Raw genomic sequence first — 25,434 nt, 5'->3', positions numbered from 1 at the left:
CTAAAGTGTATCCTTCATCTCTCTTATCTAATACGAAATTTTGTTACAAACTAATCCTTACAGGACATATGATCAAAGAATGATCAACTTTAGATATATTATCAAAGGTTGATAAATTTTGTGACATTAATCAATTTTCCTCTACATGAAATTTGTTGGATGTTTTATACTAGTTCATGTTTCACTCAACAATATGTAGGAAGGTCATGGAAATGTAGTTAACTCTCTCTCTCTCTCTCTCTCTCTCTCTCTCTCTCTCTCTCTCTCCCTCCAAATTGATATACTTTGAGTGTTATCAGAAATGTCTTACAATGGCGGCTAAGAGGTACATGAAGTTATCACATTAGTCGTATGGATAACATGAATATTAATTAAAGACACATGCAACATGTTGTTGTCACTAAGTTGGTTCCATAGGCCACTGAGTGTGACTTTCAAGCTTGGTGGTTTGTTGCCATTTTGTATAGGTATGTTACATGTGCTTGCATCTGGGCTAGAATCACTCATTGCCTTGTTGGAAGCTGGCTTAGAAATGACATGCATTACCTTTTGACTTCAAATAGTTAGCCAATATCACATTCATCATGCAAGAGCAACTAGATGATTGGTGTCACCTCTTTGCCAGTGCGAAACTATGTAAGTTACCTTAAGAGGAGACAATATACATCAAGTCCTCCCTACCATCTTGAACGCGTGCATATATAGATGCATAGACCCGAATAGGAGAGACCATAATTGAGGACGATGAGCGTGAACAAAATAACGCATGAAACCATCTTTAATTTTTGAATTACGAGCACGTACAAGACATGCGAAATGTTATCGTGTCTAACCAAGCAATAAAATTGGTTTGGCATGTAAGCATTTTCCTTGCAAGTGTAGAAGTAAATCCACCCATGTCTCCCTCCCACGGTCCACAGTAAATGTGGTAGATGAATTTCAGTTAGATAGGAGTGTAAATTAGTGAATCTAAGGGTACCCACCAATCCTTTTTAATTCAACTAATAATATTATTTTTCTCAAATTAAGTAAATTTTCAAAAATAAGTATAATTAATTAAACTAAAAAGATTTAATAAGTACTTTTAAATTCACCAATTTACACTCCTACTGTCAGTCATACCATTCAGCAATTTACACCACTGCTCCGGAAAGACTTATATAGTAAGTTCTCACTCACCATCGGCCTGTAGTCCCCACTTTGCACTACTCAAAAGCCAAAATAAGTGTACGGCGCTTACCCAAAGTAAAAAAAAAGAACAGAAAAAGAGAGCATGGCAGCATGACACATTGATACTGCAGCCAGAAGCCGTATGCAATCTGTTAACGAAGCAGCCAATGGGAGTAATTGTCGCACACATTGATACTGCTGTTCCCGGCGGGCACTTCTCCAAAAGTACAGCGCTTTCCATCTCGTCATGAAGTCTCTCTCACACACGCACGCACGCACGCACGTGCACATGACCTTGGGACTTGGGAGACCTGCCGGTACTGGTGGTCTCTGCATTTGGAACATTCCCCGGAGCCGGTCCATGCCAAAGCAGCACTGATCAGTTACCAACAGTTGGTGATACAGCAGTGGTAGTACCACCACTACTACAAGACAGGCATGCCATGCGTGCAGATAGATGCAGGATGTGGCAGGTTCTGTTGCCTCTCTGCAGGCTTAACTTTTCTTTTTGACTGCATGCACGTACTGGCGCCGAAACAAAAAGCAGCACGAGACAAAAACCGCACGCACTGCAAACCGGCAGCGTAGCGTCTTCGCAGCTCATTCCGATCCATGCCCCTTGTCCAATCCAATGGCTGGAGCAGCCCTCGCGTGCGTGCGTGCGTCACATGCCACTGCATGCCCGATGGCCATCACGAGGGCGTGCATGCACTTGCTCCAAGACTCTGGGGGCAAAGCGACACCTGCCTGCCCGCCTTTCCATGGAAAAACAAGACCTCTCTCACACTCACACAGATATACATGCGTAGATAGATACTCTTTCTCCTTTCCATTTGTTGTACAAGTGCATTGATAACGCTGACTTAGCTAGTACTCCTAGTGGGCTGATCATTGGTCACATCATGAGTCATGGGCATTCCCTTTCTGGTACTTTGTGCAAGTGATGAGAGGATCTATCCATCTGTTCTCATCCACCCTTTTTTCCCCTCCCATGTCCCAAAATTAAAACTGCCTGAGGTTGACTTGAGCTGCCCTTTTCAAAATCCTTCTGATTTGGACACAAGTGACTCCATCAACGCATCTCCTGGTGTACAAGTATGCAAAGGAACGCGAGGCCTTTTTAGTTTTAAAGGCCCTCTCGTAGTTAACAACGGATTATTCTTTGCAGCACCCGTGCGTGCACTAGAGAGATGACGACGTGGCTGCTGGGGATCTGACGGCGACATGCCGATCGACGCCGGCGCAGGTGCGTGCTTCGCTTCCCGTGGCATCAGCGGCACCTGGGTGTTGTTTTCTTCGAAAGGAACATTGAAAAGGGCCAAGTGGAGGTCGAGGCAGGCAGACAGGCAGGAACATTCCCGGTGTTGATTGGTGGTGGTGCTACTAGTGGTACGGCTGTGATTGACTGACTCGTGATGGGGGTACATGCGTCCGTCCGACCGTCGTCGGCTGCTCGTCGCCGCGTCTCTCGGCATCTATCATTCTCTCTCTCTCTCCTCACGGTCACGGAATGTCTGGACAGAGAGAGATGCGTCTCGGTGTGTGGTTGGTAGGGTGGTCTGGTCATGTGACGCTGGGAAAAACTATGCTTTGTTGTAGCAGTGTCTCTCTGACTCAAACAGATCAGAGAGAGAGAGAGAGAGAGAGAGTTAGGCCAGACCAGTTCCGAATCGGTTTCATATTTTTTAATGCAAGGCAAAGGCTCTGCAAGGTTCCATACTTCCATTCCATAGTGCTACTAGTAACTCGAGGGAGCACAACAGCACGTGTTTGACTAGTGTCCTGGGGAGGAGAATAATGTACTACTAGCATAAGTCGACTAGGATTCTCAGACAGGAAAAGGAGCATGCAGGCATGCGGTCCATACTCTGGGCCATCTTTTTAATCCATATCCACCCTTTATGAGATCTTCCAAGTTCCAACCATTATGAATGGATATGGGCATGCTTGGGAGTTGGGTCCGTAGTACAAGTTCTAAGTGGAATTGAGTTGCTCCTGCATCGAGTGTTTGCTTGGGTTAATCTCTTGAGTCTTGACTAAGCAGGGCACTCTCACACGACGCAGTCCTGGAATTATTGGATAAAGCGCAGAGGCACTCAGAATGTGGAGGATGAGATGGATCATGCCTATATCAGGGACAATATGGCTAAGAAACCAGAGTTATGGATCATGCCTATAGCAGGAACAATGACTAGAAAACCAGAGTTCTTCAGCGCGTAATTTCGGCACTCGTTGTCGATGGAAAAGGTACTTTTGATTTCCTTTCCAGATACATATGTTCGAGAATGCTGCACTTTGTAGTGTAGGACTGTAAGTAATACTGTACTGCCTCTAAAATCAGCAGAGCTCATCGTCTCAAAAACGGGAGAAAGAAAAGAAGGCAAAAGTTTTTGATGGGCTGCCAGGCCCAGCCTGGTTATTGGACACAGCAGGCCGACGTAATGCAGTACAGACGGGCAGCAATCAATCCTTCGAGCATCAATCAGTACAGACGGGCCGCAATCATGCATAGGACTCAACGCTACCGACACAGACACAGGTATCTATCGCTCCCTTTCTCTGGGTTTGGTATTGACTTTGGTGTAATAGCACCAGAAAATTGCCATCCTGATAGGTACCGTTGTACTAGAAACAACATATTTCACTGAAAACCACCTACGGCAAGTCATGTTTTGCGCGAGCATGTCAGCAAAATAAATACTGCATCTGAAAGAAGATTGTTTGGTTAGAGGATGAGATGAGATGGGATGATTTAATCTACTCTCTCCAATTGCAAATGTAGATCGTTTTAGATTTGTGCATAAAAATTAAGAAAGTAGATCAAATGACCGTGTTGCTTTTTATTTATTCTGTATTAGAAAAGATAACTCATTCATTTGTAAGAGTGGTAGTATTTATTAAACAAGTGCAAGACAGGAATAAAAGAGAAAAAAATACATAAAAATTTAAAAATGATTTATATTTAGAGAATAGTTGAGGAGGCTAAAACGACCTATATTTACAACCAGATAAAGTATGTATTAAGATATAACGATTTAAAATACTTGTTTAGTGAGAGAGGTGAAACGAGCTCATTTTAGGACCTCGAGCCTACTATCATCCTCACATTTAGAGTAGGATAGTTACATTTTGGGATGTTTTTTAAATCCCCTCATCCAGCGTCTAAAATAATATTCCCATATCAAACCATTCTATTTTCTCGTCCTCCAACCAAACATATAAAGAAAATATGACAAGTAGCATCTCACCAACCAAACGCTATCTAATATTATACATATACAATAGCCAAGAACAAACTCAAAGCTAGTGCTAATGATCCTCATAACTCGGAAGCAATCTGATGTAGTTTGAAGAACGGATGGTGGCCAATGATCTTCTACAAATGCGATTCCAGGGTGACCCTCCATTATGTAAATAAGATTGTTTTGTTCTGGCCTAGACCTGTATGAGGTTTTCAGCTACTAAAAATCTTTATGGTCTGAAGCATTTTCAGAGTAGTGCTATATTCCATGAGCTTAAATAAGCTTCTAAGACTTTCGCTAAGGCAAACAAAGACACTAAATAGGAAAGCAGATGAATCATAAACTAATTTTTCTTACCATTTCAGTTGTTCTTACTTGAATAGTCCAACAAGATGCATCAAAACGATTTGATTGGCATCTCCTCCCCAGCAAGCTCAAATATTTCATCAATTCTGAAATAACAAACGAAACCATCATTGTTATCACACTATTTCTTCAAAGTCCAAGGCTTCAATTCTGATATTGTTAGCATATAAAATTCAGAAGTTACAAGATACAACAAAGTAGTTACCTACTCATCTTGATGTTCACATTAGCAAGCCAACTGGTTAAACAAACCTGTAAAAGAAGTAAACAAGATAGAACCCTTGTTTAGGAAGTATGACAGCATTAGCTAGCAATATTTGATCTAATCCAAAGATCTTGTTGTACGAATTGCGATGATATGAGTATAGATTTTATTCCATATATACAAAGGCATAACAGAGTGTACTCAATATACAAGACCTTTGAAAATATTGACAATAGAGCATAAAGATCAATTTCCAAAGTCATGTAAACACTAAATTCTAGACAACAGGAATATAATTTGTAAGAAATTACTCTCAGGAAGTAAAAGACAATTGGCCCTAGGACTAACAAGATCCTACACCCTAATTGTCATAGTGAAAATATCACTGATTGGAATGATTTATAAGATAACAGCTAGCTATAGAACCTGAGCAATTTCTCTAGATTTATAACATCATCTTGGGTGATGTTATTGTCCCAAAACAAAGCATACATGTGGTGACCAGATAAAACAAAGATAGAAATGTAATTGATCAGCTACTGCAACTAGAATCAAAATTGACAAGCACACTCTGTACTGACAGCAACATCCAACCAGGAATCACCCAACAGGTAGACCCCTGGAGTTCGGAATCAAACATATGTCTCGGTGCACAAGAACAGTTCAGGAACATACATCGACTAAAACATCCAGGGCTACCACAATGCTGAGAGAGTAGAGAATACACATGTCTATCTATTGTACTCAGAAATCATGTCCGATCTCAGTATCAACATACATCATCAAGCATCTACAAGTATATAACCATGTTGTCTAGAATAGAAAGGAGGAGGAAAACTCACAAAGTAACTTGCTGAAATGCACAAATAATCGAGGCAGAGCACGACTTTACAACCAATGTCCCAGAAATACGATCACCATCCAGTTGCCGCTAGTGAGAGGGAAGATGGAGATACAAAGCCTCAACCGCACAACCACTGCAAGTGCGGGCAAGCCTCGGTGTTCACAGCTCCAATAAGCGCCAACACAGGAGCTCCACCACCAAAACACCCGAGTACCGAAGCACCAGAGCCAGAATTAGAGCCACTCTCCAAACAAGCTCAGAGATGCAACTGAAAACAAGGAGAATCAGTGGAGATCCAAAGGAGGGGAAGTTTTCTACTTTACTCACTGAGAGAAGGAGTCGACCCTCTAATAGCCGCGGCCTCGGCCTCCAATCCCCCACAATTCCCCAAGGAATCGGGGAAGGCGGTTGTGCCGCTACTGCCATCCCAGAGCCGCCGCTAGCTCTCCTCTCTCTTTCTCATTTTCTCTTGATTTTTCTTAACCCTAGCCGAGCAACAGCTGCTGCCCCATTTGCGCAACCAACCCCTCATGGGCTTGGGCCACATATCCACCAACGGGCCAGCAAAACCAAAGAGAAAGAGCTTAAAAAAAGAAAACATTAAATTTTCATATTTTCTTCAACAGATCCTTCCATAAATCCTTTGTTTACACGTGACAACTTAGTAGTCACTAAGCCCACCAAACAAAAGATAGAAGATACATCAACCATGAAAGAAACGGTTTCGTATGTAACATGCAAGAGTCTAGAGAAACTATTGAAGAGAATTTCGCAAAAGTTTGCTAATTATAAGCAGATACCTGTAGAACTTCATGCGATGGGGCATCGCCAGGTCGCTGAGTCCCTGAAATATCTGCACGCCAACTTTCAGGGAGTGGGCAAGTCTCTTCTAACTGAAGGCCGATACTCTCAAATGTGTGTGATTCCCCATCATATAGCTCATCCTCCTAATCTAATGATTCCTGATGTTCTACACCTTCCTTGAAAGTAATTGAGAGGAGTTCCAAGACAAGCAGTCTCTAGAAATGCAAATGAGTTCCATTGTCAGGAGTAGGGGTGAACAGTCTCTAGGAATGCAAATGAGTTCCATTGTCAAAAGTAGGGATGATAACGGGTCAGATTTTCCTCACCCTCCTGAGTGCTTGAACCGTTTTAGATGCCAATCGGATCTCGAATATTGGATATAAAAAAATCTCAAATATCAAACCAGATCTAGGATATCGAGTCCAGATATGGAGAGCTTAGTATCCGTTGGATATCCAATAAAATTATCAGATACATCCGATGAATATCTAAAGAGGTATCCGAAGCCTAGCCCGAGTAGTCGAGTGCCTGGCCCAAACCAAGTCGCCATTCAGCAAGCGGCAAGCCCACCACCAGTCCACCACGCCAAACAAATGAGCACAACCCTACCCAGTAGCCACCGGCCAAGAAATCCCCAATCCATCGGTTGTCTCTGTTCTCAAGCCGCCAGGAGCACAGATCTCCTCAATCCTCAATCCTCGTTGGCTGCTGCTGAATGGAGCCACCTTGACCTCGTCGTCGACCGTCTCAGCCTCGACCTCACCGCTGGTCGTCCCAGCCTCAACCTCGCTATCAATTGTCCCAGACTCGACCTCGCCGTGAATCCCTCCTAGGCCGCAGCCTCGACCTCTCTGTGACGCCCTCCCAGGCCGCAGCATTGACCTCGCCGTGACGCCCGGCCAAGGTGAGCAAGAACAATCTCCTCCACGCTTGGTGATTGGTGAATTAATTAAGTCTGAATTAATTCCAATATCCTCTTCATTTTCCATACTGGCTAATCACATTGTCTATTTAGTTTCCATGTTTTTGTTATCAGTTTGCTTTGCCTAATGAGTTTTGTTGCGATCTTTCTCTGCGCTCACCAATTTTTTTTGGGTTGAAATATCTATGTCTTGCACTGGGGAGGAATTGTGAAACTCATTCAACGGTGTTGATCTCTGTGTTTCTTATGTCTTTTGATTGGGTTTATGGCCGGACAATTAAGAGGTAAAAAAGTACTTGTATAAACCAGTGTTATGTTTGATAGACTTCAGACTTGTAGTTTACTTGGGTTGATATTCTTTTGAGCTGATGCTCGGATGCTCCTAGTTGAAATCGTATTTGCTGCTTGTGGAGCAGCAACTTGCTATTGCAATCCTAGATGAGCTTGCTTGCATATGCTGATAAGTGATGTGCCTCTTAATTTAGATGACTGAATGCATGCTAGCTATAAATCTGTTAGGCTGGCTCACCGCTCCGCAGCACAACCAGTTAATTGCGGTGGAGCTATTCTCAATGTCAATATCTTTTGGTCATCCTTTGATTTGGATTCCTGATGCCTCCTTGTGCTTTTTTATTAGGATGGCTGCTGCGAGTGGAAGTGTATGTGCAAGCACAGGAGCATCCCCTGCTAGTGCTGCTACATCCATTGGCGTGGGCCATTGAGCTACTGAGTAGTGAGCACTTTGTTGTGGACAGCCTGTGAGGCTATGATATGTGAGTCTGTGACTGAACATGTTAAATTTGTGGTATGTCAAATTTCATATTGTCCTATATTGCTAATTTGTGGTATGTCAAATTTGATATTGTCCTATATTTCTAATTTGTGGAATGGTCAAATACTCATAACATATGTAATATATATGCTTGTTACTTTTACTTAATATGCAAAGAAATACTCATGACCGATAATGTTCGCATCCGACATGTCACGATCTAAATCGATCTGTATCTATGACCGAGACTATCTGTATTCGTATCCGACTCCGAACTCTATGAGAAAATATAGATAGGATATAGGATCAGCGATATCCGTTCGTATCTGACCCGTTTTCACTATCCATTTTCACCCCTAGTGAGGAGGTTTCCCAAAAAGAAAAGAAGAAAACAGGCAAGTAAAACGAACCTGATTTCTTAAGTGCACAAGCTAAAACAAAGCTAAACTGAGTGCACAAACTTTTTCTGCGATCAGAAAACATCACCATAGAAAGCGGGATGATGTGCCTTCAACTTTAACTCCGAAACAAACATCTCAACAAGCTCCTGGGCAAGACTCTCTGAGATAACTCAAAAGATAAAAGGAAATTAAGCATAAGAATTGTATCATGTTGGATTAGAAACATGTAGGCATGAATCTGAGCAGCAAAAAAAAAAAAAAAAGGTCGGTATTTTTTTCCTCAAACATGAGAAACTAGAGCGGTTTTGCTACACTGGAAAGTGTGTCATAACTCAGAGTAGTTTTGCTAATACATCAAACTCATTTACCTCTTTAACCTTTTAGAAGGCAACGATATAGGTTACAAGATCCTTGAACGTCCAGCAGAGGAAAGGTCATAGTGACTTAGTAAGTTAATCCAGATTCCAGACATGCATGAAAAAAGAAGAGTAGCTCACCAAAGTCTAATATGGAAAACCATTTGACAACTGGTGCTCCTCCACCATCCCCTGAATCATTCATATCATCTTGAAAGTCAGAAAGTCAGAAAATTGTGCAATGGGACTATTGGCGGGCACTTTGGAAAAACAGCGCATAGAGCGGGAAGCTTCAACCAAGTCGGACAAAGCAAGGACCTATCAAGAGGGTAAAGAAGAAAATATTAGTACTTCTCATCAAACCACCGCCTTATGGTTCAGAATTTAGGACTTGAAAACACGCACTCCTTGTAAATTACCATTTCCTTGTAGGCCGACAGAAGCAAGTTACGGCATTGCTCCAAGCCAAGCAACAGGCAACACAATCACACCGCAACGGAAAATTGAACCATGAAGCTAAGAGAAGGTTCACTGAATTGCTAGCCCAGGTTTCACTACCTCCCTGCGCGCCAACTTGCCGCTGGCCTTGTCGCAGATCCCCGGCATGTCCTTGAGCGCCCCAAAATCCATCCCCGGCCTGTACCTGACCAATGACCAAGTCCACGCACCCATCGGTTACCGAAATCTCGAACATGTGGCGCCGCCGAAACGAAGAGAATGAGAGGGGGGCACCTACCTGCGGGAGAGGCGGGCGTTTACGAGCGCGGAGGCGTGGGAGCGGCCGGCGGCGGCGGCGGCCAGCCACCGGTCCTTGGCTTTGAGCAGGCGCGACCACTGGTTGCGCAGGTTGCGCAGCGCCGCCTTCCGCCACATCCGCAGCGACGAGGGCGACTGCGACGGCGACGGGGAGGCAGCAGCCGGGTGAGGCGGGCGAGCTGGGGTGCCTGCGGAGGTCTCCATTGCTTCGTCTGCCAAGGAGGGTTTTGGGTTTGCCTTGTCTCCCGGCCCGCTCGAAAGAGAGAGAGGTACCCGCTTCCTCCTGGTATCAAAGGGCGCTATTTTACGGCCACTCGATAGGAAATCAACGGTGAGATAAAAACTGAAGCATTTCAAAATTATTGTTGAGACCATTTCACAAAACCAAATGCTTATGATCGTAGTGTTCTTTTTTTCTTCTAGTGGCACCAAAATCCAAGTTTTGTTAGAAACAGTATGAGTATAAAATCAGGGCTAACTGTAATTAGCCAAGGAACATAGGGTTTTCTGCAACTATAACAGCAAAAATATCCAAAAAAATACACGCAGATTCGGCTAACATGACTGTCATTGAAACCATGAAGGCAAACTAAACAGGCTATAATTTTTCCAGTTACAACCATAACAGTCGGCCAATCAGTGTAGTGACTCGCAGGTTCAGCTACAGCCAAGATACTCTTCTGCAGCTACTGATTAGAAACCAAACAGACTGTATGATGGTCACAGGAAGTGGTACACCGGTTCCTGAACGGCTGAACCAATTGCACCCATGGAATCAGCTAGGACAGTCATTTCGCCAATGCAGACTCCGCAAATGCAGCAGCAAGGGAGCCATATCTGTTCAGTTACTACATGATAGACTACCATAAAGGCTACATTCTATCCATGATGGATTTTACAGAGTCCAAGATTAGAAGAGGGCAGAACGCTCGCCCTCAAGGTCATCACGGTGGCGACGGTTGCTCCCGGCAAGATTGTTGCACGGGCTGCCCCCAATCACGTCGAAACCACCAATACTGATGCATGACTCAACGGAAAATTAACTATCAGGAAATAGTTCCTCATCCTCATCCCTATCCCTAAATAAACGAAAATTCTCCGTTCCGGTCCCGTTCCCGCTCGCGGGGACTATTTTCTTCCCATCCTTATTCCCACGTGGGGAATGTGGACCCGACGAAAAACCCGTCCCCGCTAATCATTGAAGAGTCAACCGTCCACATAAGCCTCTCTCATATCCGACCGCCCACCTATCGTTGGGTCGTAGTGCCTTGGCCTAGGCTGATGCAACCTATTGGGCCAACCCGCACTATGCTAGGCCGTGCCTGGCTGGGCCATACGCCTGGGCCAGCCGCACACGCCTGGGCCACCGTCGCGCAAGCTATGCTGCTGCCTGCTAGACTGCGAAGCCTACTATTCACTTACCGAAATGGGTCCCCACGGGGAAACAGAGACGGAAAATGCTTCCTCGTACCCGTCCCCGCTAGATCCAATAGAGATATAATTTCTACCATTTATATTCTCGCGGGAATAAAATCTCCACATCTCCATCCTTGTTCCCTAATAAGAGAATTTTCCACGGAAAATCGGGAATCGGATCTCTATTGACATTCCTACTCGAACGTGTCGGAAGTTAGACTACAAACAGCGGCAATCTCAATCAAAGTGCCCGCTTGGTTTTGATCCCACCAACTCCTCAAGACAAACCTTCAACAGCTAGACTTGATTCGTTCAAGCTAGCTAATCCTAAGCTCTCCTCTGCTATATATAAATATATATATATACACACACACACTAGTGCATCAATATTATTATATCTTGCATTGTTTACTGTTCAAATGGATCCTATACCAAATGATGGCTTTGTGAACTTGTTGAATGCCACCAATCCCCCATCCGAAAACCCAGATCCTTTTCCACTTTCACAATACACAACTAAATTTTTCGTAGCCTCGTGTGTCCCCAACCCAATACTATCCAAAAAAAATCGTCGATTCATATGGTTTTAGTTCATACTATAAAAAGGCATCATCTTCGAGGTCTATTCCAACACGCGCAAAACCTTCTGCATATGTGGCTTCATAAGTTGGAGGTGATGGATGTGGAGATGAGGATGACAAAGAAAACAACGAAGACGAGGAAAAACGAGGCATACGCTTGTCTTGGACAAAAGACGACAGCATTAGGCTTATAAGTGTTCTTTTTCTAATTATTGCATGTTGCTTTTCTTTAATAAATATTTCCTCTTATAGTTGTCATTTTGGATGCAGTTTAGTGCTTGGCTCAACAATTCAGTTGATCCTTTGGATGGCAACTGCAAGAAGGATAATGTGTATTGGAAGAGCGTTACTTAAGATTTCAATAACAATTGTCCGCCCAACAAAAGGAGGCAACCCAAACACTACAAGGACCATTGGGAAAAGTCAAATAAAAAAGTTATTTTTATTTAAGGGTTAATTAGATTCATACCATTATAATATATCACGGTTTTGAAATATGCCATTACAAATCCGGTATTTGGAAACATGCCAACACAAATCTCTTGAAATTATATTCATGTCATTACCGTTATAAATCAGGAATATCTCTTAATGGCATGGATGCAATTTCAAGAGATCTGTAATGGCATGGATGCAAATTTCAGGAGATTGGTAATGACATGGATCCAATTTTTAGAAGATTTGCAATGGCATGTACCCAATTTTAAGAGATTTATAATAGCATATTTTCAAATATTGAATTTGTAAAGGCATATTTCAAAACTGTGATATTTATAATAGCATGAATCTAATTAACCCTTTATTTAATGGTATTTGGTGTAGGCTTCGAGACATATATGTCAGTGGTTAATCAGATGACCAATTAATGGAGAAGGCCTAGGCAATGTACAAAGTCAAAGCAAAACAATATTTCACGCTTGTGTATTGGTGGCAATTGGTGAGAGACCAGCCAAAGTGGACCAGAAGCTACAATGGGAATAAGAAAAATAAGAAAGATCTAGTTCCACTGCAAATTGCAAGAGAAACTCATCCTCTAGGAACAAAGGCTACAAAAACAAAGGTAGCCATGCCTGATACTTATTTGTCACATGATCTTCAAATGTATTATGAAACACAGACCTTACGAGCTTCAACCATAGAAAAATTCGTCGATGTACAACTCTGATTCACCAAAGAGAAGCTAGAAGAAGCTCAAGTATATGAGAGGACATCAATGGCCAAGATGTACACGTACCTCCTAATGGTAGACCTTAGTGTCATGACAGATTTGCAGCGGATTTAGCGCTAGTGGGCACTATGATATTTTGGTGACAAAATACACGGTTCAAATTATACCGATTGATAGTCTTAGCACTTTTGCTTTCAAAATTTTCTTTGCTACTATCATGCTTGAAGCAATCACCACTCACAACCTTTGGACATGGCATGCGTTTTTTGGTGTTGCGGGATCAAACAATGACATTAATGTGATGAACCAATCATCATTGTTCACAAATGTCTTGCAAGGGCGAGCTCCTCCGGTTCAATTTGCTGTGAATGAAAGGCAGTAGGGATGAAAACTGTATAAAAACGATAAAAAAAAAGACCTAAACCACTTTTAGTTTCATATTTTCTCTAGGAAACAAAGTCGATAAAGATAATGTTGGAAACGAATATGATGTCGATAATATGAGAAAACCATAAATGGTCTTGTCGGGACGAAAACATGCTGGTATCGACCGGGAATCAATAACTCAAACCCGAAATCACTGAACTATAGCTCTGAGCGCTAGCTCAGACTCATGGTGCCTTGTTTCTGTACTACTAAAAAGAATCCCCAACAAGCAATTCAGCAGTAGCTTCTTCTATTGCATCATGTGGGCTAAGTGATAGGTATTTGTTAAGTGATTCTAGGATCCTAGCTTCAGCCTACCACCGGCGACTGTGCGAATAGACAATAGGAGGCTGAGCTAGGAGGGTGGGAGCCTAGGAGGCTTGTTGCCTGTTGGGCTATGGGTCATACCTGAGTTGAGATAGACCACGAAAGTAGAAACAAGAATTCCATGTGGTAATTCCTGGTCGAAAACGGAAGAACTCAAAAACGATCAAAAAAGGACTAAATCGTTTCCACTATCGTTTCCGTATAGTTTTCTCATTTCCATTTTTGTTTTTTTTCGATATATCGTTTCTGGCTGCTACGGTTGGAAAAGTTCAAAAACAATCTCCAAAATATTGAGAACTACCGTTTTTGTTTTCATCCCTAGAAGGCAGTATAAGATGGGTTACTACTTGGTGGATGGAATATATCTTGAATGGGCAGCATTTGTGAAAACAATTAGTGAACCTCAGAGTGTTAGAGATAAATTATTTGCAAGAAAACAAGAAAGTGCGAGAAAGAATGTTGAACGAGCATTTGGAGCTTTACAATCTCGCTTCGCCACCCTAGGATATGCGGCCCGCTATTGGCACCGGTCAACCCTTAGCGAAATCATGTATACTTGCATTCTATTGCATAACATGATAATTGAAGATGAACATGATTCATATGCTCATACTGGCAGGTATGACTTGAATTATGATCAGGGCAGAGATCATCCTATACCAGAAGCAGAGTACTGCTAAGGACCTATTGAATGGTTCAACAATTTGCTAGAAAGAGATGATGACATCAATGATAGATTGAAGCATATCCGACCGAAAAAGACTTAGTTCATAATATTTGAGATAGATTTGGAGTTGGACAGCTGAACAATTAGCTACTTCTGAGGCATCTACTACATAATATATGATTCAATTTACTCTAGGAAACCTGTTTTAGTTTTTATTCATCGCATTCTTGTAGTAAAAGTACATGGGTTCCTACGTTGAATTTAGTTTTTTTTAACTCATTGACAAAGTAGAATCATATTGCATTCGGTCAACTTAAGCATGCTTGGTTCTAAACTAACGCATGAAAGACCTGAGCAAAGCTACTACTGAATTTGTGGTTGAGAGTTTGTCTTGCTTTGGCCTAAGATGGAACTGGTACAATACAATTGACTAATGAGCGGGACTCGATTCCCTGTAGATTTTCCATCTGAGTTAATTCATGAATAGTAAGCAACAACACCGTAGTTATAAACCAAATAGCAAGAAATCATTCATGAATCAATCAGGCAGCATGAGCTGACCTCGATTTTACAACGTGGAGCTCGATTTGGCATGAGGAGGATCTCCAATCATCTGACATCGAGGTTGATTTTGTGGTTGCCGCCACCAAGCTCGTCCATGGACACTCGATGTTGAGACCTACCACCGCTGGGTTGGATGGCGATGGATGCACCACCACTACCATAGGGACTTCAAGTTCTCCGCACGCGCAGGCGGCGTGCTTTGCCGTGAGCTCTTCCTCGCCTGAGGCTATTACTCCTCACAGGCGCGTGACTCGGCAGAGGAGTCGGTGGTTGCCGCGGGTGCTGGGAGCTCGGGTTGGGAATTTGGGAGAATAGGGGAAGCACTGAAGAAGTGAATTGTGGAAGAGACAAGCAGGTCGGTAAAAATGTGCATGATTTTTCATGTGCATTGTAGCCAAACATACGCTTACAAATGCTCTTAGCTAGTTAAGCATCCTTAAAATAGTTATTTTCATTGTAGGTTTAGTCTCTTGTACAGTTGCACGATGATTGTAGCATTTTTCTCTCTTTAATAGTCTGTATAAGTGTCTTTGCATTTTACTTGCCCTAAGAACCTGGAGTCCACAAACTCGGGCTGGATGTCATTCAATAACCGTGATATCGTCGTCCAGACACCTTTCGGAGCAATGGCCACGTTCTCATAGTAGAAGAAGGGTGACCCGGTAGCTTTTGCAGGTAGACGTCTGTCCACTGATCTTGAACTCTCATTTGGCGGGTTGAATCCAACCATTGGGTTTGGGAGAGGCATCGGTTCGTCACGGCTACCATCTAAGGGCCCTCTGCTTCCTTGTTCTGTACCTCCTCTATTTCTCTTTTTCGTTCTTCCTTCATACGAATTATCCTGCAGAATTACGAATACAGTTCTAGTGTCATTTTATTAAATTAAAAGGAACCAAACATTTTTGCTGATTGAAATGGACAGTTATACCAAAAGCTACCTCATGGTCGGAGAAATCGCCATAATAACCATCTCCTTAAGTCTCTGAAGCGTAGATTGGATCGACCAAAACAGAGATGCATCCTGCCATCAGTAATTGTAAATCAAAGTAGACAGAATAAGGTACATGATCGGTGAACAAGACTTTTGGAGTATGTCTAACTGGAAAGTTAGAGGAATAGATTCAGAAGATAAGTGGAACTCAGTTAGAGACAAGGCACTAAAATCTGCAAGAGATATTGTTTACTTACAAGAAATAAAAATGGTTTCATTTGACAGCAAGTACATGCTTAAATGCTCTCTTCAGATGTAAAAGAGTAAATTTCATAAGACTATAACTATTTATACCATTATAACATAAAACTATAATTTTTAAGTATATTTTACAAAAATACAAACTACTTCGATCCTTCGTAACAAAAAACTACAACTTTTTGACATGATCTCACCCGTCAGCCACACATATACCACATTACCTGATCCCACCCGTCAACTACACATATGCTAAAAAGCTGTAGTTTCTAGTTAACAATAGTCGAAGTAGTTATGGTTTTATGAAATAGATTTTAAAAATTGTAGTTCTGTGTTACAATATTTTAAGGTTGTAGGATATAATAAAATAATTTAAATTACTATTTTTAGTTTAAAATATAAATAAAATAGGTCACTTAAATATTATCGGTATACTCTAGCTCTAACTCTACAATTTTTTAGTGCTAAAGCTCTATTAAACTAGCCCTTTACATCATCACTAGTGAGTGTTTGTGTGTTGCAACAAAATCTAGGTAGATAGTTTAACAAAACGTGAACTCAAAATTTTCGATCTTCACGGTTTAGATCTCTCCTTATAGAACTGGACGGCAGTGAAACTTGTCTTAATGCTTATTCCGTCGATGCATATAACAAACGGACTGCATGAGATTCGGATAGAAATCGATAGCAATATAGACATGTAGTCATATTGGCCCTTTGTTTCAACACTACGGATTTTACCAAAGAAGCAAAATCGAGTCTAATAATCAGTCTCGTACATAAAAGTGACATTGTATGTCAGACACTGTGGAGCTGAATCAGCATCGGTCAGGATCTCGAGTTCTGGAAGATTAGTAACAATAAATGCAAGCAAAAGGTGACGTCCAAAAGTGTCAGCATCGAGAGTTTTGAACATGTTCAACTCAAAAGTAACTAAATTGATCGCAAAACATGAGCAGACCGCGGAGGACGGGTCGATGATGGCACGACTGCTGTACTTAGACAAGTGCACATGCCACCAGACTGGCCGGAAAACAGACGCAGATTCTACATGACTGTCACTGTAATTGAGAAGGCAACCTAAACAGGCTAAACATATCAAGTTATAACCATAACAGCTGGCCAAGCGGTACTGCGACTTACAAGAAGATTCAGCTATAACCAAGACACGGTTCCGCAGCTACACTGATCAAAAACCAAAGAAACCAAGCTCCGTCGCCCTTTCTTTCTCGAATGTCTCAAAGTATTGGTATATGATGGTCACCGCAAGCAGTATACCGGTTCCTGAACCAATTGCACCCATGAAATCAGCTAGGACAGTCAGCGCACCAATGCATACTCCACCAAATGCAGCAGCAGTGGGGATATATCGGTTCAGTTCCTTCTGCAAGTTTGACTCTCGATGGCCTGGCATCACCATTTGTTGTTCCTATTGAATTATCAGTGTCAGGAGTTAGCAGGTAGCTGTTGCATAATTAGTTTGCATGTGTGAAACAAATATAAACAGCAGATCAGCATGGTCCATTCGTTGCTATAAATGACAGTCAAATGGCTGGAGATTATAAGAAAGAGAACAATTGAAGTTACAGAAGCACAGAATAACAGTTTCCTGAAAAGATCCTAGATCAAAATATTAAAAGTTCATACTGACAGTGCATGAATGCTAATGTGCCTCAAGACACTAATGTTGATGGCACACAAGTCTATGCCAAGAATAAGCTCCAGCGACTTCATTAGGACACATTGTGTCTCATTAAATAAATGAGGATGGTCTACTTCTCTCAACCAATAGCATGTTCTTCCCTCCAGAGTTTCATATACTGATAATACAGATCCCAGAACCAGGCAATGTACCACCAGAACCAGTCGACCATATACAAAATAAGCATAGATCTGATGCCATAAAAGGCAAATTTGTCCATGCAATGTTATGAGGCATTCTATTGGTAAACTATGCATTGATGCACTGGACCTAAAAGCCCTCAATGATTATATATTTATATTGTGTTAAATATACTGTGTGGGTTATGATGAACTAGCCACAGTCTGGAATAGAAATTAGACAAAAGAAATTACATCATCTATATGAATTGTTTTTACCTTGAGCTGCTTAGCAACATCTTTCGCAGATGAACCTGAAACTTCAATCCATGTCTTTGAGAATAGAGCGCAAGCTGACAGCATGAAAACCACATAAAACAGTGCATGGAATGGATTTGCAAGAACATCAGCCAAACTGCATAGTTTCCAACATGTTATGGTTAGTCAAAAGAGCAGCTGATTATTTTAAGAGAAACAGAAGCAACAACCACAATCATGAAGAAAAAGACTTCACATCGAAGAAACTAATTTTTCACCTTGATGGGGCAGTAACATAGTAAGCAAGACCACCAACAGGAACCGAATGGCCAGAGTACTCGGATTCCTTCCATTTCCCAAGAAGGTTAACAAGGAAATTTCCACTGTACTTCCTGTAGAGAAGCTGCGATAGCAATGAAATATGTTAGCACTTGCACACAGATGGAAGATTTACCTTACTACCGCACTAGAATTGATGTGTGTACCTGCGATATGAAATAGAGGTTGGTAATCAGTGCAGAGTGTAGAATGATGGGCATGTTTGAGGTGTAGAACAGCTTAATTGGATAGGAGCCTTGCTGCCCACGGGCATTCTTTGATCTCACTGGAAGCACAACACGGAAGCCTTGGAAATAGATAACTATGAGAAAGACCAAGACAGTAGCAAGCAAATTGGTCACATTAGGAAGATTCTGACGGTAGAAAGCCTCACGAAGAGCACGGACTTTATCAGTTCTAGTAATCAACAGATGGAACAATGCAATGACAGCCCCTTCGAATTCAGCACCACGACCACTGTTGATGGTTGTAGGGCTAAATGCCTTCCAGATAATACTCTCACTACAAGACAGCATTTTCGCCATAAGCCAAATAGTAGCAGAATAGCACATCAACAAGAGAAATTAAGTTCAACATGCTTACCAGATATTGGTAGCAATGAACAGAGAAATGCCAGAACCCAAACCATAACCTTTCTGGAGAAGTTCATCCAGACAGATGACAATGATGCCAGCAAAGAAAAGCTGAAGTATGATAAGAATAGCATTTCCTGTTCCAAGTTGGCTTACACTGCCATACATTCCAGACAGAACATATGCCACAGCTTCCCCGATGGCAATCAGGATACCAAGCAACTTTTGTGCACCGTTCCTGAGTTAAAAAAAAAGAAGCAATATGCATCACAAGACAGTTACTGGATATAAAGAATACAAATCAGAAGGCTTTACAATTTCCTTTGACAGTTCACTGGGTAGAGGATAAGCTACAAATCATACTATGAGCAAAAAAAATCCACCAACATTTAGACTAGAGTAAATTGGAGGCTCTGATATTTCTGTAAGAGATAATACTTACAGCAGAGCACGATCCTCTCTCACACTGTTGTCAACTTCAATGATCTTTGATCCCACAAGAAGTTGCATTACCATCCCAGAAGTTACAATGGGAGTAATACCCAGCTCCATAACAGTACCACGGTTTGATGCAAGGATAACACGCATCCAGTAGAAAGGATCAGCTCCAGTAGTTGAATGAATGCCATAGAGCGGCAGCTGGCTGCACACCAGGAAAATGAAGAGGGAAATAACGGTGTAGATCACTTTTTCTCTAAATGGTATTTTCCTATCCGCGCTCTGCACTTCTGGCAAGAACGCCAGAAAGGGCCTGGCAAGATGCAGTACCCTAAAACCGCCAGCCATCTTCCTGTGCTCTGGAAGAGAACATCAAACAACATTTTGTACAATGAAATCAGGAATATAAAATTATGTATGGAACTTTAAAAACAACATCGGCTTTGTACATATAGTCCATCATGATTACGATGAAGAATATAACATGCACCCATTTCACTAAAGCATAAGTGAGCCTACCAAAGCTAGAAAAATCTTTCATATACAGAAACAGTAAACACAATTTTGAAATCAAATGAAAACAAGAATCAACATGAATCATCATAAATTTCTTTCTTCAAAAAAGCACACACAGGATTTAGTGTTCAGTCACATTCGCAACAGAAGAAGATAGTGTCTCATTCTACATCAATACTAAAAACAGCAAAACAAATCCTCTTTTCCTCATAAAGATTAAACCAAACGAACTTCGTTAAATTAAAATTGAAGCTGCACAAAAGGATGCAGGTGATCTGCAAATACGTATAGCTATTTTCCTGCCAATCTAACAACATGCAGAGATGTATCAACTTACAGAACTGAATGGCTATTTACTTAGTTCATGTAACCCTCATCTATGCCATGCCAAATAAAAAATCTTCTTTTTTCGGTTAGTTTGGATCCCAATAATTTAGCTAGTAAGTATCAATTCTACACTTTATTCATACCGCATGACCAGCCACCCCCGATTTGGTCAACCACCCAGATCAACCCCGGAAAATTATCCACGGCTCGATACCAAGCACAAATCAACAAGAAAAACTACGCATCCATCAATCATACCGCTCATCGATGGGAAACAGACGCGAATAATCGTAGCAATATTACGAACAACCCCTGAATCTGGAACTCCTGGGGAGTCGAGATCCACGCTGGAAGGAGGTTAAGGAACAGGAGCCGCCGCCGGCTTTACCTGGCCGACGACGAGACGGCGCCGAGGAGAGCAGAAGCTTCGCTGCCGCAGCCGCTGACGACGGTGAACCCTTAGGCAGGGGGGGAGAGAGAGAGAGAGAGAGAGATGAGTACGCGAACAGCGGGTTTTAGAGAGAGGGGGGAGTTGGGAACGGGGACGAAGCGAACGGCACGTTGTTCTCCATCTCCTGGGGCCTGGGCCTAGCTCGCCGCTCGCTGCAGGTGGAGCTGCGTGATCCTGGACGGAGTCGGAGCCTTCGGATCTGGAGCGGGCGGCCAAGATGGGCTCCCGTGACGTGGAGAGGGAAACGGTCAAGGTAGGATATGTGTGGATGGCTGTACCAACTGGTATGGTTCAGCTGGATAAGTTGATTCTAGATGTGTTGGTATATATATAATATTTGATTAGTTATATGAGATAATATTTATTTTTATTTGGTTAGTTATATATGATGATATGAGTTGATATAAGATCATTTTTGATTGGATGAATTTATATATATATTGTTACTTCTTTTCTGCCTTTAGTGAGTATACCTCCTTATCTCTGTTTGCTTCATGCTTCTTGTTGTTGCATACTGGTATCTAGTGATAACTCTAGTAATCTCTAGAAAAATGATTGTTTTATCAAGTTGGAGAGTATATGTATATGAAAGATAAATAAAAAAAATACAAAAGGAAGATGAGTCAATAATTTTGGCAAACTTTTCAGCATATCAGAATCTGGAGAGAGCGTCGATACATTAACCAAAATAATTGGAAAGCAGACTAATCGATTCATCAATTATTTTTTTCAGCAATAAACTTAACTCTAAAACAACATGATTGTGTTATCGCTCAAACTTTTTGATCTATTTTATGAAGATATTCTTATAGAAGGCTTTAGCTTGCAGCTTCTCTAGAAGCAAGAACAATACCAATGATCACAAAAACAACAAGAAGAACACCAGTTGCAATTTCTAAAACAAGAAGCTAAGATAGTTGATCTGCTCTTTCATCCTGATGTCCAGAACTTATATGAGGACTTCAAGCCAAACAAACAAACTGATTTGCATCAGGAATCTAACTTGAAGCCAAATACTATATACACATCAGACTCACAAACCAACATCAAAACAAGGATTTGCATGGAGACCACATCAAACTCACAAGTCAACAATCAACAAGACAAAGCTTTTTTTTTATCAATCTACAAGAAGAGATAAAACTGCTTAGCCTAGTAGTCAATACTTCAAAAAAATCGTAAGATTTCCAGCACAAAGCACCTCTAGTGCAATAACTCGAGAACAAGAAGTACCACAGTTCGTGTGTAGTTACAAAGGGTAAGAGTAAAAGCAACAGAGCTTTAAGAGCTTGGCTTCATGCAAACCAAAGGAGGAAAGAAAAAACCTTCCAGAATTCAGTCAGAAATTCAATTCAAAAGGGAATAGAGCTTTACGAGCTTGGCTTTCATGCAAACATCAAAGGAGGAAAGGAAACACTTTGAAAATTTAGTTAGAAATCCAATTCCAAAGGACCCTCCCCTCATAAACAAGCTCAAATTATAAGCCAAAATTCCAAAAATGAGTTAGTTGCCAGTTTGGAAAGAGGAGGTAAGAAACAAATAATTCAAAGGAGGTAGCGATGAGTTCTGAATCGAATAAAAGAGGTTCGCAAGCAACAGCAGTCAGTACAACAGGAAAGGGAAGAACTTTGGTGAGCGCATGTCACCTCAGGGTAAAAAAGGACCATCATTTCTCCTCAGCTTTTGTTTCTATAAGAAAATCCAACACTAGCACAAGACCACCTCATCATCCGTATCCAACTAAAATCCACAAACAACAAAAGGAACTGAAATTCTCCACATTCAGAGGGAACAAACAACAACACCCTACTCTAGTAGTCCAAGAAAGCAAGAGCAGCCCAGTAGTCGAAGAATGACTATATGAGCACCACAATTCAAAGCCTTTTGCAACCTGAATGAATGAGCTAATCTAATCCAATCCGAACCCAACCTCTAACTTGCACTACACATGGAAATCTACCCTTTTGCAAACTGAAAGAATGAGCTAATCTGCCCTTTTGACACCTCTGTCTCTATGTACAAGGATGGATGCATCCATGGAACAACAAATACACAAGTAATGTGATGGTGATCATACGAGGCGACCTCACCTCGCGATGGGAAGGATCTGATAGGTCCGGAGCAGTTGCGCGTTGCTCGGTGGGACAACACCTAGGCTGGTGGCGATGACGGTCAACAAGACAAATCCAGAGCGATGGCGGCATTGCTCGGTGGGACAAGACTGAGTTGGTGGCAGTGTCGGTCGACAGGATAGGAGCGGGGCCGGTGTCGACATCTCTGGATGGGATAGATCCAGCGCGGTGGCACATTGCTTGACGAGATAGCACATGGGCTGGTGGCGATGTCACTTGGTGGATGGCATTCGGGACGGGGCCAACCTGGACGGTGTGGTGCGATTGATTTGGCTGCACCGCGTCATATAGGATCTCTGGAGAATATTCTACGAATATGGATGGCTCGGTCCTGGATTAGATGGTTCAATTCAAACAACCAAATATGGGACATGGGCATATTTAGTACCATCTGGTATGATACCGGTTGGTACAGCCAACCAAATACATCCGCAGTGGTCACGTCGAGCACAAGACACGATGCACAAGGATAATAAAGACACGCTTCGCAGTTAGGCGATGACCTGGACTCGTTCATTCAGATAAAAAGGGGTGCACAATACTGAGCAAAATGATGGATAAACAAATAAAAAAGGTGACATGTGACAAATCTGAGTCGTTCAATCGTGATCGAACGGTCGAAAGACTCCTTGACACCAACTTGCTCCCCCCACATCCATATGTCTCCAACAACGCTCCTGCTGTTGCACTAACCCAGCTCCACTGGGCTGTCTTCACTCGCCTCGACACCACCCATCAGTCGTCCATGATTGACGGTATCCTCACCGCTCCGCTCCTATGCCCACCTCCTACGCCGGGCTAGCCCCCCTCTCCAGGAGCTCTTGTAAGCCGGGAAGCCACCGCCAAATCAACTTCCGCCACTAAATGGTCGCGTGATCGCATATGCCTAAATTTCATGATCTAATATTTAAGAAGTGTGAGAAAATATTAGATAAGCACTTTTTTGGATTATATGTCAATGCACATGCATAAATCTCAGCTCGTTAAAAGCTCGAGTCAGCTTATTTGGCTCGCGAACCGGTTAATGACCATTCACTCATACTCATTTCTCTATAACAAACTTATCATTATGCAAGTCAATCGTCTCGGTACACATACATATATCATATGTCCATATTCATATATGTATACGAGTGTTCAGAATTTGATTCATACAAAACTAATTGCATCAAACTATAAGTTCTGATCTATGACCGTAAGGCAACTAGCAACTGCAGCTTCAACTTGGACTTGGTTAGATGTTGTTGGTGTTGCTACAACTTGCAACGAACTAGTAGCTGATGTCACAATTTTCTACAACCATGTGCATCTCAAATCGGTACATCAGTTACACTAGATCTAGCATGACTAGCACGGGAAAAGGGACAAAAAGGGTTAAAGTGTACCTCAGGATGTAAGACGACATGGCCTGGCTGTCAGAGGGCTGATGATGCCGAGCAACAAAGATGAATGAGGATCTGGGTGGCCAATGACATAGATGTCGTGGATGGGGGACTGGGGACTGCTATAGACAGAGGTTGGCGTTACCGATTCACCACTCACCGAGTCGTTGGCAGTTGGCGGCTCGGCGCCTGGGCCTCGCAGCCCTCGCGCCCATGGCTCGAACGGTCGAGCCCTCATCCTTGAGCACTAGTTGCGATGGCTGTGAGAGAATAAAAATGAAATGTTGCGTTAGGGTTCCTAGGAGTAGGCTATATATTTGCTTATGCAAATAGGCTAATGAGCTGCACAATATTATATGAGCTGTCTCTTGGCTCGTTTAGTTTGTGAGTTGTTTGCGAGCTGGCTCGAGCCAGCTTGTTATCTAAATGAGATAAATCTCTGATTCGGCTCGTTAGATTTTGAAATGAGTCAAGTCGAGCTAGACACGAGCTAAGCTAGCTCGCAAGCTTAGAGTTTTTCATCCAACCCTACCTATGCACGTATACTGAGATCACTAGACACGCATGTTGTACCCATATACATCACCTACTAGTGCACCGCTATCTTAAGTTTAATTTCGTCGAAAGTGCTCGCATTGTAAATTATGGGCACCAGGCGTTAACTTTATCCTTTTCTGCTTTACTTCGGGAGTTTTGATGTGTTATAGTTTTTCAGTCTTTGACTTTACCTATCATAGAATAATTTCTTTGTCAAACTTTGTTTAAAGTGTGACAAGCAATTTATTAGGTACGAATTTTGTCAAAGATGCGGCAACCGATTGTAGTGAACCAAACAAGCTCTTAGTCTGGGCTCCAGTGAAGAGAGGGTATCAGGATGCGTGACGTTTTAAGATGGAGGTGAATTAGGATAGTTAAAACTAATCAACTTTAAAAACTTTAGAAGATTAATATATTTATCAATTACTATCTAAATATGTTGTACGTTTATTTAGTGTGTCTACTCTACTGTTCAAAAAGATTTG

The 25,434-nt window shown here is 42.0% G+C and overlaps 1 protein-coding gene and 1 pseudogene across 1 annotated transcript; both read right to left on the bottom strand.

The window, feature by feature from the left end:
* Window positions 1-4,328: 4,328 nt before the first annotated feature.
* On the bottom strand, window positions 4,329-10,108 carry LOC133911896 (uncharacterized; annotated as a pseudogene).
* Window positions 10,109-17,054: 6,946 nt separating this feature from the next.
* LOC133911895 (uncharacterized) lies at window positions 17,055-21,118 on the bottom strand. Its single transcript, XM_062354354.1, has 7 exons — window positions 20,836-21,118; window positions 19,609-19,963; window positions 19,177-19,404; window positions 18,741-19,095; window positions 18,534-18,658; window positions 18,277-18,412; window positions 17,055-17,605 (listed from the first exon to the last, which is right to left on the bottom strand). The coding sequence occupies exons 2-7, from the start codon at window positions 19,950-19,952 to the stop codon at window positions 17,366-17,368; spliced, it is 1,428 nt and encodes a 475-aa protein (XP_062210338.1). The 5' UTR covers window positions 19,953-19,963; window positions 20,836-21,118; the 3' UTR covers window positions 17,055-17,365.
* Window positions 21,119-25,434: the final 4,316 nt, after the last annotated feature.

The sequence above is a fragment of the Phragmites australis genome, chromosome 3 (assembly GCF_958298935.1).
Source record: "Phragmites australis chromosome 3, lpPhrAust1.1, whole genome shotgun sequence".
Lineage (NCBI taxonomy): Eukaryota > Viridiplantae > Streptophyta > Magnoliopsida > Poales > Poaceae > Phragmites > Phragmites australis.
This window is presented reverse-complemented; position numbering and strand designations above follow the sequence as displayed.